The sequence below is a fragment of the Labeo rohita genome, chromosome 20, assembly GCF_022985175.1.
Source record: "Labeo rohita strain BAU-BD-2019 chromosome 20, IGBB_LRoh.1.0, whole genome shotgun sequence".
Lineage (NCBI taxonomy): Eukaryota > Metazoa > Chordata > Actinopteri > Cypriniformes > Cyprinidae > Labeo > Labeo rohita.
In genome coordinates, this window is record NC_066888.1 from 12,295,908 (window position 1) to 12,310,905 (window position 14,998).

Consider the following 14,998-nt stretch of genomic DNA (forward strand, 5'->3'; position numbering starts at 1 on the left):
ATGGGAGCTAATACACATGGGCTGCCTTATCAACACAGAACATACATTTATTTACAATTACATTTTTAATATTTTTGTGATAAAATGGCAGACTCCTTTGTCTTGCGTAAGCTAATTTCATAGCTATTTTACACAAAAATCATTGATATTATATTAATAATTAAGGCATAATTTGACAAAATTACTGCATGATTGGAAATTGGAAATTGCACATCACACATCAAGTTAAGTAAAGTTAAAAAAAGTGCCCAAGCTTCACAAATGATCTGCATGAATTATAATTTACTGTTTCAAAATAAGCTATTCTTCCTTCTCAACTTTTACTAAATGCTCAGAACAAAGCGCGAACGTTTATCATACAGACGTTTTCACCTCAAATCCTCATACATAAAAATGTGGATTATTTGCTTTTTTGATTTTTGAAGTAATCCAAATGCAATGCAAAATGTTTCTTTCCCAAAATCACAGAAGCTTTGAGTCTTATCAGCCGCACAACAGCGGCTCAGACTTTGTGCTCTCAGCTTCTGTTTATACTGAACAGCATGCACATTAACAATTGGTTTTAAAAAAATGTAAACATGTTTTGTATGTCACAAAAAGTCTATTTCTTCTCAGTTGTATCCGAAGCCAGACACACCTTTAACTTGTGTCTGGAATTATCTGAATGCACAATTTATGAAAATACAAAAAAGATTTTTAGTGCACACTATTTAGCAAAGAATATGATCAAATTCAAAAGCACACTGAGTTATAATGCAGGTCCAAGTACTAACAATATATAAAATAAATAAAAGTTTGTATGGCTCATTCCAGACTCTATGAGTTATGGGAGCTTCCTCAGCATTTTTTATGGTTTTGTCCTGATAAGAAAGAGGGCAACACTATTGGCTCTAGGTCACATATGCAAAGGTTATGTTTAAAACCATTTATCAAGGTCTGCTTTTCAGCAGGACTTTTTGCTAGATAAGAAAGCTCAGGCAAAACTCGCCTCTTTTACAAATTAGTTAATAAGTGGAAATACAAAATTGAGTAACAGTTATCATAGTTAAAGGAACAGCTCACCCCAAAAAATTTCTGAAAAATACTCAACCTTAGGCCATAAAAAGATATAGATGAGTTTGTTTCTTCATCTAAAGAGATTTGGAGAAATTCAGCATTACATCACTTACTCACCACTGGAGTGAATGGGTGCCGTCAGAATGAGAGTCCAAACAGCTGATAAAAACATCACAATAATCCACAAGCAATCCACACCACTCCAGCTCATAAAATAACATCTTGCGAAGTGAGAAGTGAGAAGTGAAAAAAACAAATTCATCATTACGATGTTTTCAGCTTCAAACTGTTTCTTCCAGATAAAATACTCTATCCATAATACTATTTTCCCCAGCTAAAAGGTTGTTTTGCTTGAATCAGGAGAGAAATATGCACATGACGTGTGGCCAAGTATGGTGACCCATACTCGGAATTTGAACAGAAAATGTGCACAGATCAAGCACTTTTTACAAGTGAAAACAAACCAAAACCATTGTAAACAAATACGTTGGTGGACTTATAATTGAGGTGAAAGCAGTTTTTCACCGCAGGAGATGTTATTATGGATTAAAGACTTCAAAGTTAATAGATTAACTGGAATTGTGTTGTTTTTTTTGTGGATTAATGTGATGTTTTTATCAGCTTTTTGAACTCTCATTCTGACGGCACCCATTCACTGCAGAGGATCCATTGGTGAGCAAGTGTAATGCGAAATTTCTTCAAATCTGTTCCTATGAAGAAACAAACTCATCTACATCTTGAATAGCCTAAGGGTGAGTACATTTTCAGAAAATGTTCATTTTAGACTATTTCTTTAAATATTCTACACTGCAGATGTTTGACAATATGTCACAGTCTGAAAAGCTGGTCGCTATATATCGAACTTACAACATCACACCTACATCTGCTAGTGTTAGATTAATGTATCTAATGGATTAGATAACAGTTTAATCTAATTGTCCAGTGAATATTTAGACACCATCACAAGAGATTTCTCCTCTAAGAGCCTAGTAATAGAATAAAACTGTATGGGCTTAATACGATGATGTCTAATTATGAGAAACAGGCTCATGAGTATCACAGGGCCTCAGCTGGTGTGTGTGTTGTAAGTGGTGTCCCATGGGAGTTTGGCACTAATGCGGCTCCTCCATGTGCAGCTGATTGGTAGGATTCGGTTGGTTCTGAACAGCCCTTCTGAACACCCTGCCTGCACTCAGTAATGGCTAAGGTTAAAGGTCAGTGCACTGAAGATGGTGCCAAAGGAGAGATGAAGTGAATCAGCAAGCTCAGCATGCTGAAATGAGCACTACTCCAGCATGCCATTTGAGTGATGAGTTACAGTTTAAGCATTACACTATATTTATGATCTGAATTTATGAGAACAGCATATATTATTGTTGTTATTTAATTTTTATATTATAGGGGTTTCTGAAAACCCAAAGTCAAAGCAGAATTTGCACTAAACTGCATATTTCTAAATACTTCCCTAAATTAAAATCAAAAATAGTTTTGTACAGAACATCCTACTTTATATAGTCCAAAGCTTTATCAGTTATTAATAGAATGTGCTCCTTATGCATTTACGAAACTCATAATCAAACAAAAACTCACAACAGACAGCTCATCAATCTGATCAGCTCTAGTTTCAGGTGTTCAGTGTGACTGAGCGGAGCCGTTTGAATCCCACTGAGCCCAACGACACAGATAAAAGACACAGAGAGCAAGCGTTGCTGAAGTGACAGACAGACAAAAAGAGACTATCGGTGACAAGGTTCACTAGGGGTAATGCTGGCAGCAGGGAAGGACTGAAATAGAATAAAAGACTGTTTTTAACAAGGGAATATTTTATAGGAAACCACAAGCAGCTAAAATCAACAGAGGAAAAGAGAGCTGTCAGATGAGCGGGAAGGACAGAAAGGGAAACAGACGCAGAGAATGAGAAACAGGAAGAGAGACAGAACGAGTGTCAAATTTCTCCCTGATGCATGTCCAGGTTGTCAAACAGGAAGGAAGGTTTGGATGTCACGGATCGCTCTGTGGGAGGATGCGACGGCTGATTCTCATGCAGTCGGTGTGCGCATTACTTTCTCTACGTCTTTCTCTGCATGCTGTGAGAACTATAGGAGAGTTATGATAGATGTTAAAGGTATAGCTCACCCAAAAATGAAATTTACCCCATGATTTACTCACCCTCAAGCCATTCTAGGTGTATATGACTTTCTTCCTTCAGACATATACAATCAGAGTTTTATTAAAAAAATGTCCTGGCTCTTCCAAGTTTTAAGCATTAATATATTTACTCAGTATAACTGAGTATTATAAATAGCTTTATGAATGGCTTTTTAGATTTCGAAGTCCAAAAAGGGGAGTCTATCCATCATAAAATGTACTTCACACAGTTCCAGGGGGTTAATAAAGGCCTTGTTTGTGTAGAAACAATTTATAAACAATAATCTCTAGATTTTTACATAGGTGAACATGGAAGCTCATTGGAAAGAGCAAAACAAAACACCAGTCATGAATTAGAAGTACAAAACGAGGATTTGTAAAGACAAATGTCTGAGGATTTCCATATAAGCCAAGAGAAACCTGCCAGAGCTTATGCTACACCTACGTCCTTCGTCATCCGCTGGAACGCCACTGTCTTGTGAACATGCATACAACAGTTAGCGGAAACTAGAGATTATGTGGTTTATAAAGTTTTAAATATGGATATCTGTCTTACACAAATGCATTGATTCACTTCAGAAGGCCTTTATTAACTCCCCGGAGCCATGTGGATCGCTTTTTATGATGGATGGACACACTTTACTGGACTTCAAAATCTCAACACCCATTCACTGCCATTATAAAGCTTGGAAGAGCCAAGACATTTTGTAATATAACTCTGATTGTATTGGTCTGAAAGAAGAAAGTCATATACACCTAGGATGGCTTGAGGGTGAGTAAATCATCTGGCAGTTTTTATTCTTGGGTGAACTATCCCTTTAAGAGAGTAATATTTTCAAGAAAACAGTTTGCAAAATATATAATAACAAAGTATATTAGGAACATTCCATGAATTGACTGAGGGAAATGTTTTATATAACGAATATCAGTGCATGTATATGGCTTCACAACCTGCCAATGGAGGAATGTAATCTAATGCAGGTATATAATACTGTTTAGTTTTGGTAAACATGAGGAGAACAAAGAAAATCAATATTTGGGAGGACTGTGTCATTGACCGCTTTCTCAGTCTAACTGAGATAAAGCAGGTTCAGACTAATGAAAAATCCTATGCAACTTCAAAGAATGATTAGAAAGAAACACTAGTTATTTTATATATAGGTTTAGAGTAAAGGTGTGTGTGTAGGTGAGTGTGTGTGTTGTTCAAGCAGAAACTCATCAGATAAAATTATGCAAATGTATGTATTTATTAATTACACATAAAATCTATAAAATCTCAATGTATCTCACTCTACATTACCTGAACTTCCCTTGTGATATTTTACATATAAACTAAGTATAAAACAATTTATTTTGAAGTCCTTGATTCTGATATATAATTTATACACTGTCATACATTGTTGCCATGGACAATGGTGAATTTTAGAAAATATGTAACCACTGAATGCTATGATTGACCAATCAGAATCAAGTATTCAGTGAGCCATGTAATACATGCAAGTTTGCATGATGAAGACTTTGTCTATGGCAAAATATAACTCTCTTTTGATACCAATGAGAAGGAACTTAACCAGCTAGTTCACAGAAAAGTAATTTGGATTGCAGATTAATAATATATAAATTAATACTCAACACATGATAATATTGGTTAACATTTTTACGCAATATAACCAAGTATTAGATGATAATTTAAACTAATTTAATAAATTCAAAATAATATGTAATATCCATATATTTCTGTACATGGTAAGACCACTCTGATTAGCATGCTATTTCTATTTTGAGGAAAAATAAATAATGAAATGTTCATACATTGGCAACACATCATCGTCCTAACATTTTAAATTACAGTGTTCATGTTAATCACATTACATGTTAACAATTACAGTACAATAACATTACATCTAAATGGAGACTGAAACATGAACTTGAAGTTGTATTGTAAAGCCCTGATTCCTTGTTTGGTTTCTGTGGATTGTGTCTTAAGTGTGGATATACTGCACATTGTGCATCCGTTTTCTCTCTCCGAAATCCTTTTCTCCTCTTTTATTCATAACCTGCAGGGAACAAACCACAGGGAGTCTCTATGCTCACAGACACTAAGGAAAAATAATGACAAAGACAGAAGGATCGCGATAGAGAGAAGGAGAGAGAGACCTTTTCTGAGGTCTGAGGGGATTTTGCTCTTATTTGTTAGTGATTTGAGAGATACGTAACAAGCAAACAAATCAAACGAAGAGGGGAAAACAGAGAGACTGGTTGTCATTTGGTTTAAAAAGAAAGCATGGGAAGCTAAATTTCCCTTTGCCGACAGATGTGAGAGCTGGCAGTTCAAACTGAATGCATTTATATTTGATCCAGGAAAAAAATAATTCCAAAGAAACTGTCAAAATGTAATATTCACTTTAGAACACATCAAAACAGCACAGCTCGTGGCTTTTCAAACTGACATCCAGATATTCACATCCAGAGCATTAATACAATTGTTTTGCTGGTGGGAAGAGGTTCCATATATTGAAAATGTATTTTCTTAACCTTAAAATGAAGTCAGATTACTGGAAATTAGCCATAGTGCACATTAGTGATGGGTGCTTTCAAATCATTGCTTTGCAAAGCTTCAGAATGTCTGAAAATCTTTTGTTTCACTTTATGAATAATAACCAGTGAATCCTCTGCAGTGAATGGGTTACTTGTGGATTACTGTGATGTTTTTATCAGCCATGTAGACTCTTATTCTGATGGCACCCATTCACTGCAGACGATCCACTGGTGAGCAAGCTAAATTTTTAATGCTAAATTTCTCCAAATCTGTTCCCATGAAGAAACAAACTCATCTGCTGTACATCCTGGATGACCTGAGGGTGAGTATTTTTAACACATTTTCATACAAACACTAACAAGTTCCCAATTTTCTCCTCTTGCTCAAAGCACACAAATACCACTTAATTTTATTTAATGGCTAATGTAAAACACTCAAACTCTCAATGCAAATGCATTAAAGCAACTTCTGTTTATTTAAATAGATTGCATAAGATTAAATCAGATTTCATTATTTAATTTTAATTAAGTAAATTGAGCAAGCGGCAAATTTATGTTAATTAAAAAGATGCAGTACGAACATCTGTTTGTTTATTCAGGTCTTGATTCACAGGCTAGGTTGATTTTGTCACCTAGGGCATAAGGTCTAATGTCTTTTTTAAGAAATTCAAACCTTTATTGTTGAACCTGTTCTGAGGCATGGGCTAAAGCCAGACAAGCTGTTGCACACGGCTGTCACAGTGTCTGAGGGTGATCACAATAACAATGTTTGGGAGTCACCGAGGCCAGAAGTAATAAAGGAGTGTGTCTATTTCTCTCTCTCTCTCTTTCCCTACGTGCCTTCCAGGTCCGAATTGAGTCCTAATTAAGGTTGAGGAAAGATAGTCTCTGTCTTCATAAAGCTGTTCACTGTCCACACTTAATGGGGTCTTTTCACACAGTATTACACACTCTTGATTTAGAAAAATGATTGTGTGTGTGTTTTCACCCGGTCTGTGTAAACGTTGGTGCTTATTGTTGTGGAAAAACACTACAAAGACTTCTTTATTACAAAAGCTCCCATCTGAAAAATCTAACAACCACCTCAAGTGCTGTCGAAAAGCACACAAAATAGCCTCTTTATAGCACATGAAACAAAGAATTCACAGAGGAAACAACTGCTTATCAGCTAACCTTGAACCAGGGTCAGAAATTAACGAGGGCTTGTGGCAAAAAGTCCACCAAAAGAAACAAAAATGCCCCATAAATTCAAGACAAAGGGGCAAAAATTCCACTGCACAATTAAACAACATGTTACGGCTGTTGCGGTTAAAATGAAATGTGAAAATGAATAAAAAGCATCAACTGGCAAATTACATTTAGATTCGCTCACTCTGCATCAGATTGCTTTTACGTGCTGTTTTGTGCAGCCTTGAGCCTTATAACCAATCAAACGCATTTCTGTTGAATTTAGGAATGCATCAGCCAATCAGAGGTGTTTAGATTAGTCAGCGCTGAAAAAGCCAGAGTTGTTGATTGTGAATTCCCTCCCTCATCATAAACAAAACAGTGCAGATACGATGTAAATAAAACATTAATTTCGTAGCTTCACTGATTATAACAGGTATTTCTGCATAACTTGGGTTAGACTTGACTAATGTCATGGTTGCTTCAGCCCGCGGACATAAAAAGACAGCAGCAATAGTGTTAAAGTAGACAAATTCCACTGGAAAACCACAGATTTGGCGACACTGCCCTACAAACTCCTGTTTTTTTACATGTATAATTTAGATATGATTTAAAACAGTATACTGTTATTGACAAGAGTTTAACACACTGATTACAGTAATTGTGTAAATGTAAGTTTTTGACATTAAAGACGTGTATTGGGTACTGCCCCTTTAAGAATGCGACGCTCAAAAAGGAAAAAAGGAAGCACAGCACGAGATTCATGCAGCTGTTAAGACTTTTTCTGTTAAAAAAAAAAATTTTTTTAAAGATGTTTATTATGTGTATTTTGAGATATTTGGAGCTTAAGTCTAAAGCAATTTTTATAAAAGGAATTCTGAATTCACAAAGTGAATGATCATCATAAAGTGATGTAGTAATCTAAGTGGAATAACTTCTGAAATTTGTTGTTTATCTTTGTTTGTAGTTTTACCACACACAAACACACCTACAATGATGTACAGCAAAACTACTTCAATACAAATTCTGCAAATTGTGAGTTCTGCACAAAGGAAGTAAAGGAAAGAAACAATAACTAGTATTATAATGTTATCTTTGTTGGTAACAATATGGTTTTTATAATAATAAGATCATAAATGTAAAAATACCCCTGGAAATCAACTCCGCTACCAGTTGAAATGAATGAAATTGAACTTGGTGCAGATTCAAACATATTTCAAAATCAATATATGTTTGAAATATCATAAAAAATGTCAGCTAAAATGAATATAAAGAAAATATGCTATGAAACTAGGTTATAATTTGTATGATAAATGATAGGCTGAATAAGCATAGGCTGAATAATAAAATGTAGAGAATGTTAACAAAACAGCCAAGAATCCTTCACTTTCTAGCAACAGAACTTGACACAAGAAACCATACATCAAAAATAATGAGAAGAATATAACCATAAAGAGTACAGATTCTCCTTTTTTGCATGCAGCAAATGTGCTAAAAATGAGCTCACATCCACGCTTCGTTCATTGATTTAGTGTCGTATGGAATAATTTTCTTCAAGCTATATGATTAGTATGTTTTCATCTGTATCTCTTTTTTTTATTAATACTTTTATTCAAGGATGTCATAAATTAATAAAAAATGACATTTATAGTGTTACAAAAGATTTCTATTTAAATAAATGCTGTTCTTTAGAACTTTCTAGGAATCCTGAACAAATGTATCAATGTTTCCACAAAAAAATTACACAGCACAAGTGTTTTCAACATTAATAATAATGAGAAATGTCAGCAAATCAGCATACTAAAATGATTTCTGAAAGATCATATGACACTGAAGACTGGAGCAATGATATTGAAAATTCAGCTTTGCTGTCACAGGAATAAATTACATTTTAAAACCAGTTTATTTGTATTTTATTCATTTTGATTAAATGAAGAGCATTAGAGAGTTATATCAGAGCATATGTATGCATATGGACATTAGAAAGATTTTTTATCCACGTTGTTCATGTACGTCAGTCTGTGTGCACGGTCACCTTATCCACTTTTGATAATTGAAACTGACACATGGAGACCAGTTCTCTGATGTCAGTGCAACTTCCCTGTCCTTCACACTGCGCCTGGTCACAACGTGATAAATTTGCTGACATCCTTCCTGTAATTGGTTCATCCAAAGCCAGAATGTCTGCTTTACTTAAACATGGATAGACACAACTGTACCAGCTCAGAGGGTCTGACATACTGATTTATGATCAAACAGTAAAGTATTAACAGTCAGTGTGTTTATTTTTTAAAATAGTTTTCTTTATGTCTACATTAGATCAGCAGGGAAGGTACTGGTCAAACCTGCTATTTCCCAACCAGGGGTTATCACACTGAAAATTGCAAAAGCTTGCAGTGTAAAAAACGGGAAGGGCATCCAACACTTGCAGCAACTAATGTGACCTTTGGAACTGTCAATGTTATTTTAATGACACAATGAAAATTAATAGTGACTTCCCTCTATGTGCATGACATTACATAGACCAACTCACTAAAAAAAAAAAAAAAACAGCATCTATGAGCCCAAACGTGATATTTTAGCTTGAACTTTGTCTTTTGGCAACATAAAACATGAAATTTCACTTTTAATGAGTGCCAGTGAAAACTCTGACCTTCATCAAGTCAAATGCACACTTGAGAGACAACACCAGCCTCACATGAATATTCATCAGACCAGCACAAAAACAGTTCATTATTCACTTGTTTGTATGCTGTACTAGAATCTGCTCCCCTTTGAATTAAAAATATTTAATTAATTTCACTCTTGTTTTGTAGAGAAGCACAAAAGTTATATCATTTTCCAAAACTGCAGGCTCTGAGTGTTTCAAACACATAATAATTTTAAAAATGTCTCTTTTTTTTGGTACACACACTACCATTTATATGTTTCTGAAAGACGTCTCACATTTATTTGATCAAAAATACAGTAACAATGCAATATTGTGAAACATTATTACAACTTAAAATGTGACCCTGGACCACAAAACCAGTCATAAGTCACACAGGTATATTTGTAGCCAACAATACACTGTATGGGTCAAAATTATTGATTTTTTTTAATGCTAAAAATCATTAGGATATTGAAAGATCATGTTCCATGAATATATTTTGAAAATTTCCTACCGTAAATATATCAAAAATCATTTTTATTAGTAATATGCATTGCTAAGAACTTAATTTGAACAACTTTAAAGGCGATTTTTTTTGCACCCTTCAGATTTTAAAATAGTTGTATCATATACATTTATGCTATACATACAACCATACATCAATGGAAAGCTTATTTTTTCAACTTTCAGATGATGTATAAATCTCAATTTCAAAAAACTGACCCTTATGACTGGTTTTGTGGTCCAGGGTCACAAATGTTCTATTTAAATATATTTTGAAATGTAATTTATACCTAATGACAAAGCTGAATTTTCAGCATCATTACTCCAGTCTTTAGTATCACATGATCCTTCAAAAATCATTCTAATATGCTGATTTGCTGCTCAAAAACATTTTTTTATTATTATCAATGTTAAAAATGTCAAGCTGTTAAACAGCAATTCAAAAGAACAGCATTTATTTGAAATAGAAATCATTTGTAACATTATAAACTGTCACTTTTAATCAATCTTATGTGTCCTTGCTAAATAATAGCATTTATTTCTTTGTTTTGAATCCTAGTGACTTTTATTCATGTACAAAAACATGTGAGACATTCTGCAAAATATATTTTTTGTGTTCAACAGATAAAAACAAACAATAAACACGAATAACACGAGGGTGAGTAAATGACAACTGAATTTTTACTTTTTACTATCCTTTAAAAATGTAACTAGTATCATCTTCAAGATCTGAAATACAAAGCATTTGTAGTAAGACAGACATCCATTACAGATCATATCATTAAAATTTAATCTGGAGGGAGCACATCTAAATTCCCAAGACACAACTGTTGATTTGAATAATTCATTATGCTAATTTTCTTGGTTTTTAGTAAATATACATACTCTCAGCAACAAGAGACAGGCGGATTTCCTCCAGCTGTATGCCTGGCACACAGTTCAAGTGGGAATAAGGATGTTTTGTCCCCAGAGTGCCTTATGAACTTCACATTTCACACGTCAGAATGACAGTGCGCCGAGCCTCAGGCTCCTGCCTGTCACCGCTGATGTGACACGGGCTGTCTCATAAAACCACTGCCCTCTTTTCCATACAAAAGCGCTCGATTCTTCCCCCTGACAAAACAAAAGCTGACAGGACCGGCCAACTGATTCAATCATTAAAACATAAATGGGTAAAGTGTGATTTGGAGTCAGCGAAAAGTGTGAAAGTTGGAACTGTGATTTTATTTGCACAGCGTGCCCAGCTGTCTCTCCGAGCTTCACCAAGTTTCAACACATTTCATAAATCCAGTCAACCTTGAACAGTTCAGTGGTGACATCTATGTGATCTAATTGGATTTTCTTAGACACATGGGAAAAAGTAAGAAAAAGATCTTTTTACAGTAACCAGACTGTTATCTATCTTATGCACTGTACAGTTTCTAACTGGAATTGACTTTGCAATTAATACAAAGATGAGTATCCCACTATGCAGAAACAAATAAAAGCTACCTATAGGAAGCATACTGTATATTAAGCAAATAGCATTTATATGAAAACGACAAATAAAAGGTGTTCAGGTAGTTTCAGGAAGGCAGTGTTATCACACCACCGCGTGAACAGCAGCACTGATGCAGTTGTATTCAGTAAATGTAAACAGAGATAAACGCAGGTTACTCACTTTCATGCTTGGACGTTCCCCATGTGTGCCGCGGAACTCCAGGACTTTTGATTATTGCTCTCCCGGCGGATTTTAACGCATCCATGCTGGAAGGTGTCTGCAGAGCAGGTGCAGAGCTCTTCTTTGGTGCCTACTGTTGGAATGGGGAAAGTGGAGTAGCATGCAGCGAGTAACGGAGCGAGTGGACACGAGCAGCCTATAGACACCGGCTCACAGTCCTGTATCTGTACAGTAACATTAACCCTTCACTGCCCGACTGACGGTGATCCACGAGCTGCTCCCTTCACACAGCCGCTGGCGTTTCATGACTGATGAAATGAGAAGAACTACCATGTAAAACTCGGAGCGAAGAATATAATTAATCATCCGCGTCATTCTGTGAACAGCGTAAACAAAGACTGTAACAATGCAACTTTTAATAGGTTGTTATTATCGCTTTATGCATTATGTAGCCTAATACATATTTATATTATTATTTATTTATTTGAGTCAAACATCGATAACACGTTAACATTAATTACATTAGTTAACATGAACTAAGAATGAACAATAATTCTACAGCATTTACTAATGCATTATTAAAATCACAAGTTGTTTGTTAACATTAGTTAAGGAACAAATAACATGAACAAATAGTAAACGACTATTTTTATTAACTAACATTAAAGATGAATAAATATTGTAATACATATTTTGTTCATTGTTCGTTCATGTAAGTTAATACATTAACTAATGTAAACAAATGACATCTTATTGTAAAGTGTCACCCAAATATCATAAAATCAAAAACAAATTTGAACTTGTGTTCCCATGTCATCTTATTAAAATATACTTCCATAAACACTTAGGCCTAAACCTCATCGTGAATACTTTCAAAATTGGAAAGTAGTTGTTTTTCTCTTCTCTTTATTTTCAGAGCTGGGTAGATTACTACAAATTGTAGTCTGTTACTGATTACATATTACATGATGAAAACTTTAGTTAGTAACGTAATCTAGATTACTCATTTTAGGCAATTTATTCTGACTACTTTTTAGATGACTTTTTATCTAAATTATTTGCATGACATTTTACATGGCCATTTTATTTTGTGAATATAGTCAAAAATAAATGGTGTGACAGTAGGATTTCTAGAAAGGAAAATTTATAAAAGAGAAAAAAAAAAAAAATTATGGAGAATCATTAAATTAAGAATGATTTGCAGTCATTGTGTGAATAAGATGTAATAATGTAATCCATAAAAAGTAAATGAAATCTAATTATGAGCATTATAAAATCCAATATACTCTAATTACAAGTACTAATATTTGGAATAATTTTGGGGGCAGCCGTGGTCTAATGGTTAGGGTTTGAGTCCCAGGTCCAGCAGGGATTGAAGGTGGGGGGAGGGAATAGCCAGCGCTCTCTCCACCCTCAATACCACGACTGAGGTGAGACCCTTGAGCAAGGCAACGAACCCCCAGCTGCTCCCCGGGCGCCGCAGCAATAGCAATGTGGCTACCCACTGCTCTGGGTGTGTATTCATGGTGTGTGTGTGTGTGTGTGTTTGTTCACTATTCACTGCTGTATGTGTGCACTTGGATGGGTTAAATGCAGAGCACAAATTCTGAGTATGGGTCACCACACTTGGCCACACGTCATGTCCTTTCCTTTCCTTTCCTTATAAGTCAGATTACATGTAATCAGTTACTACCCAACTGTTTATTTTATGTATTGTATGAATGGATGATATCAAAGGAGAAGTCCACTTCCAAAACATGTTTTTTTTTTTTTTTGAGGAAAACATTTCAGCATTTTTTCTCCATATCCCTGGTGAAAAAACCAGCATATGCTGGTAGGTATGTTTTGATGCTGGGATTGGTTATGGTTTTGATGCTGGTTTATGCTGGTTTTGCTGGTCCTTGACCAGTCCTTGACCAGCAAAAACCAGCAAAGGACCATCTTAAACCAGCATCAAAACCTACCTAACCAGCATATGCTGTTTTTTTCACCAGGGATAATGGACTTCTATGGTGCCCCGATTTTGAACTTCCAAAAGGCAGTTTAATGCGGTTTTAAAAAAAAATTCAATTTAAATACTCTGTAATCTCAAATGCTCGTCTTGCCTTTCTCTCCATGAACTCTGTGTATTCTGGGTCAAGACAGTTAGGGTATGTCGAAAAACTCCAATTGTATTTTTCTCTCTCAACTTCAAAAATCACTTAAAAATCATCCTACATCACTGCAGAAGTACCGACCCAGTCTTTGCAAAGTGAACAAGCAAAGAAGATCAAACACCCTTAACAAAAAAGGTAAAACAGCGATATAAGATGATTTTGAAGTTGAGCGAGAACATGAGATGGAAGTTTTCTGACATACCCTAATCGCCATGAACCGGAAAAAAAATAGTCCAGGCAGAGTAAGACAAGATGCGGTTTGACATTAAAAAGTATATAAATTGTATTATTTTTATTAAAACAATGATCGTTACACTAGATAAGACCCTTCTTTCTCGTCTGGGATCATTTACAACCACATTTAAACTGCCTTTTAAAAGTTCAAAATCGGGACACCATATCAGTCCATTATATGGAGAAAAATGCTGAAATGTTTTCCTCAAAACACATAATTTCTTTACGACTGAAGAAAGAAAGACATGAACATCTTTGGATGACAAGGGGGTGAGTACATTATATGTGAATCTTTGTTGAAGTGGACTTCTCTTTTAAACGGTCAACACTGTTGCCATGATTATGTGCAGTAAACAACTCTTCACTACTGAAAACTTGATTTTGTAGAATGAATAATTTCAGTAATAACCCCCAAAAATTTTTGTCAATAATTGTATTTATTTTAATTGTATTTTTATCAAATAACAGAAACTTTGTTTATTCTTTCTTTATATAATTCCACATAGCTAATGATTTATTTTAAAGTATTTTTAATAAAATATTTTGTACTTGAAGTTGTCCATGCATATAACAACCCTGTTACCATTATGATCCCCATAAATTCCATTAATTTTAAAAAAATCTCATCATCAAATATAACATCATCATAATTGAATAGTCCACCCTGTTACTATGATTTATAACACCTTTTGACTATTTTTAACTGAATATTTGTAGAAATATCAGTATTAATGACTGGTATATAAGATGAATTATAATATCATAGGTAATATATAATAGAGTTATTATTATTTGATGTCTATTGTAAATTTACTGTGAGGGTACAAGCTTGGCCACATATATATAAATTTGATTTCATGATAAAAACAACCTGATTCTAAAATG

General features: G+C 34.6%; 1 protein-coding gene across 4 annotated transcripts in view; it reads right to left on the bottom strand.

Moving 5' to 3' along the window:
* Nucleotides 1–12,017, bottom strand: part of si:dkey-71h2.2 (low density lipoprotein receptor adapter protein 1-B) — a 41,867-nt gene extending 29,850 nt beyond the window's left edge. For 2 of the 4 annotated variants that reach the window (XM_051138480.1, XM_051138481.1), the window contains exon 1: nt 11,724–12,017. In XM_051138480.1, coding sequence (XP_050994437.1) covers nt 11,724–11,808 — 85 coding nt within the window. In that variant the 5' untranslated portion in view covers nt 11,809–12,017. The remainder of the gene's footprint in view (nt 1–11,723) is intronic. The other 2 variants (XM_051138479.1, XM_051138482.1) reach the window with 1 other exon arrangement.
* Nucleotides 12,018–14,998: the final 2,981 nt, after the last annotated feature.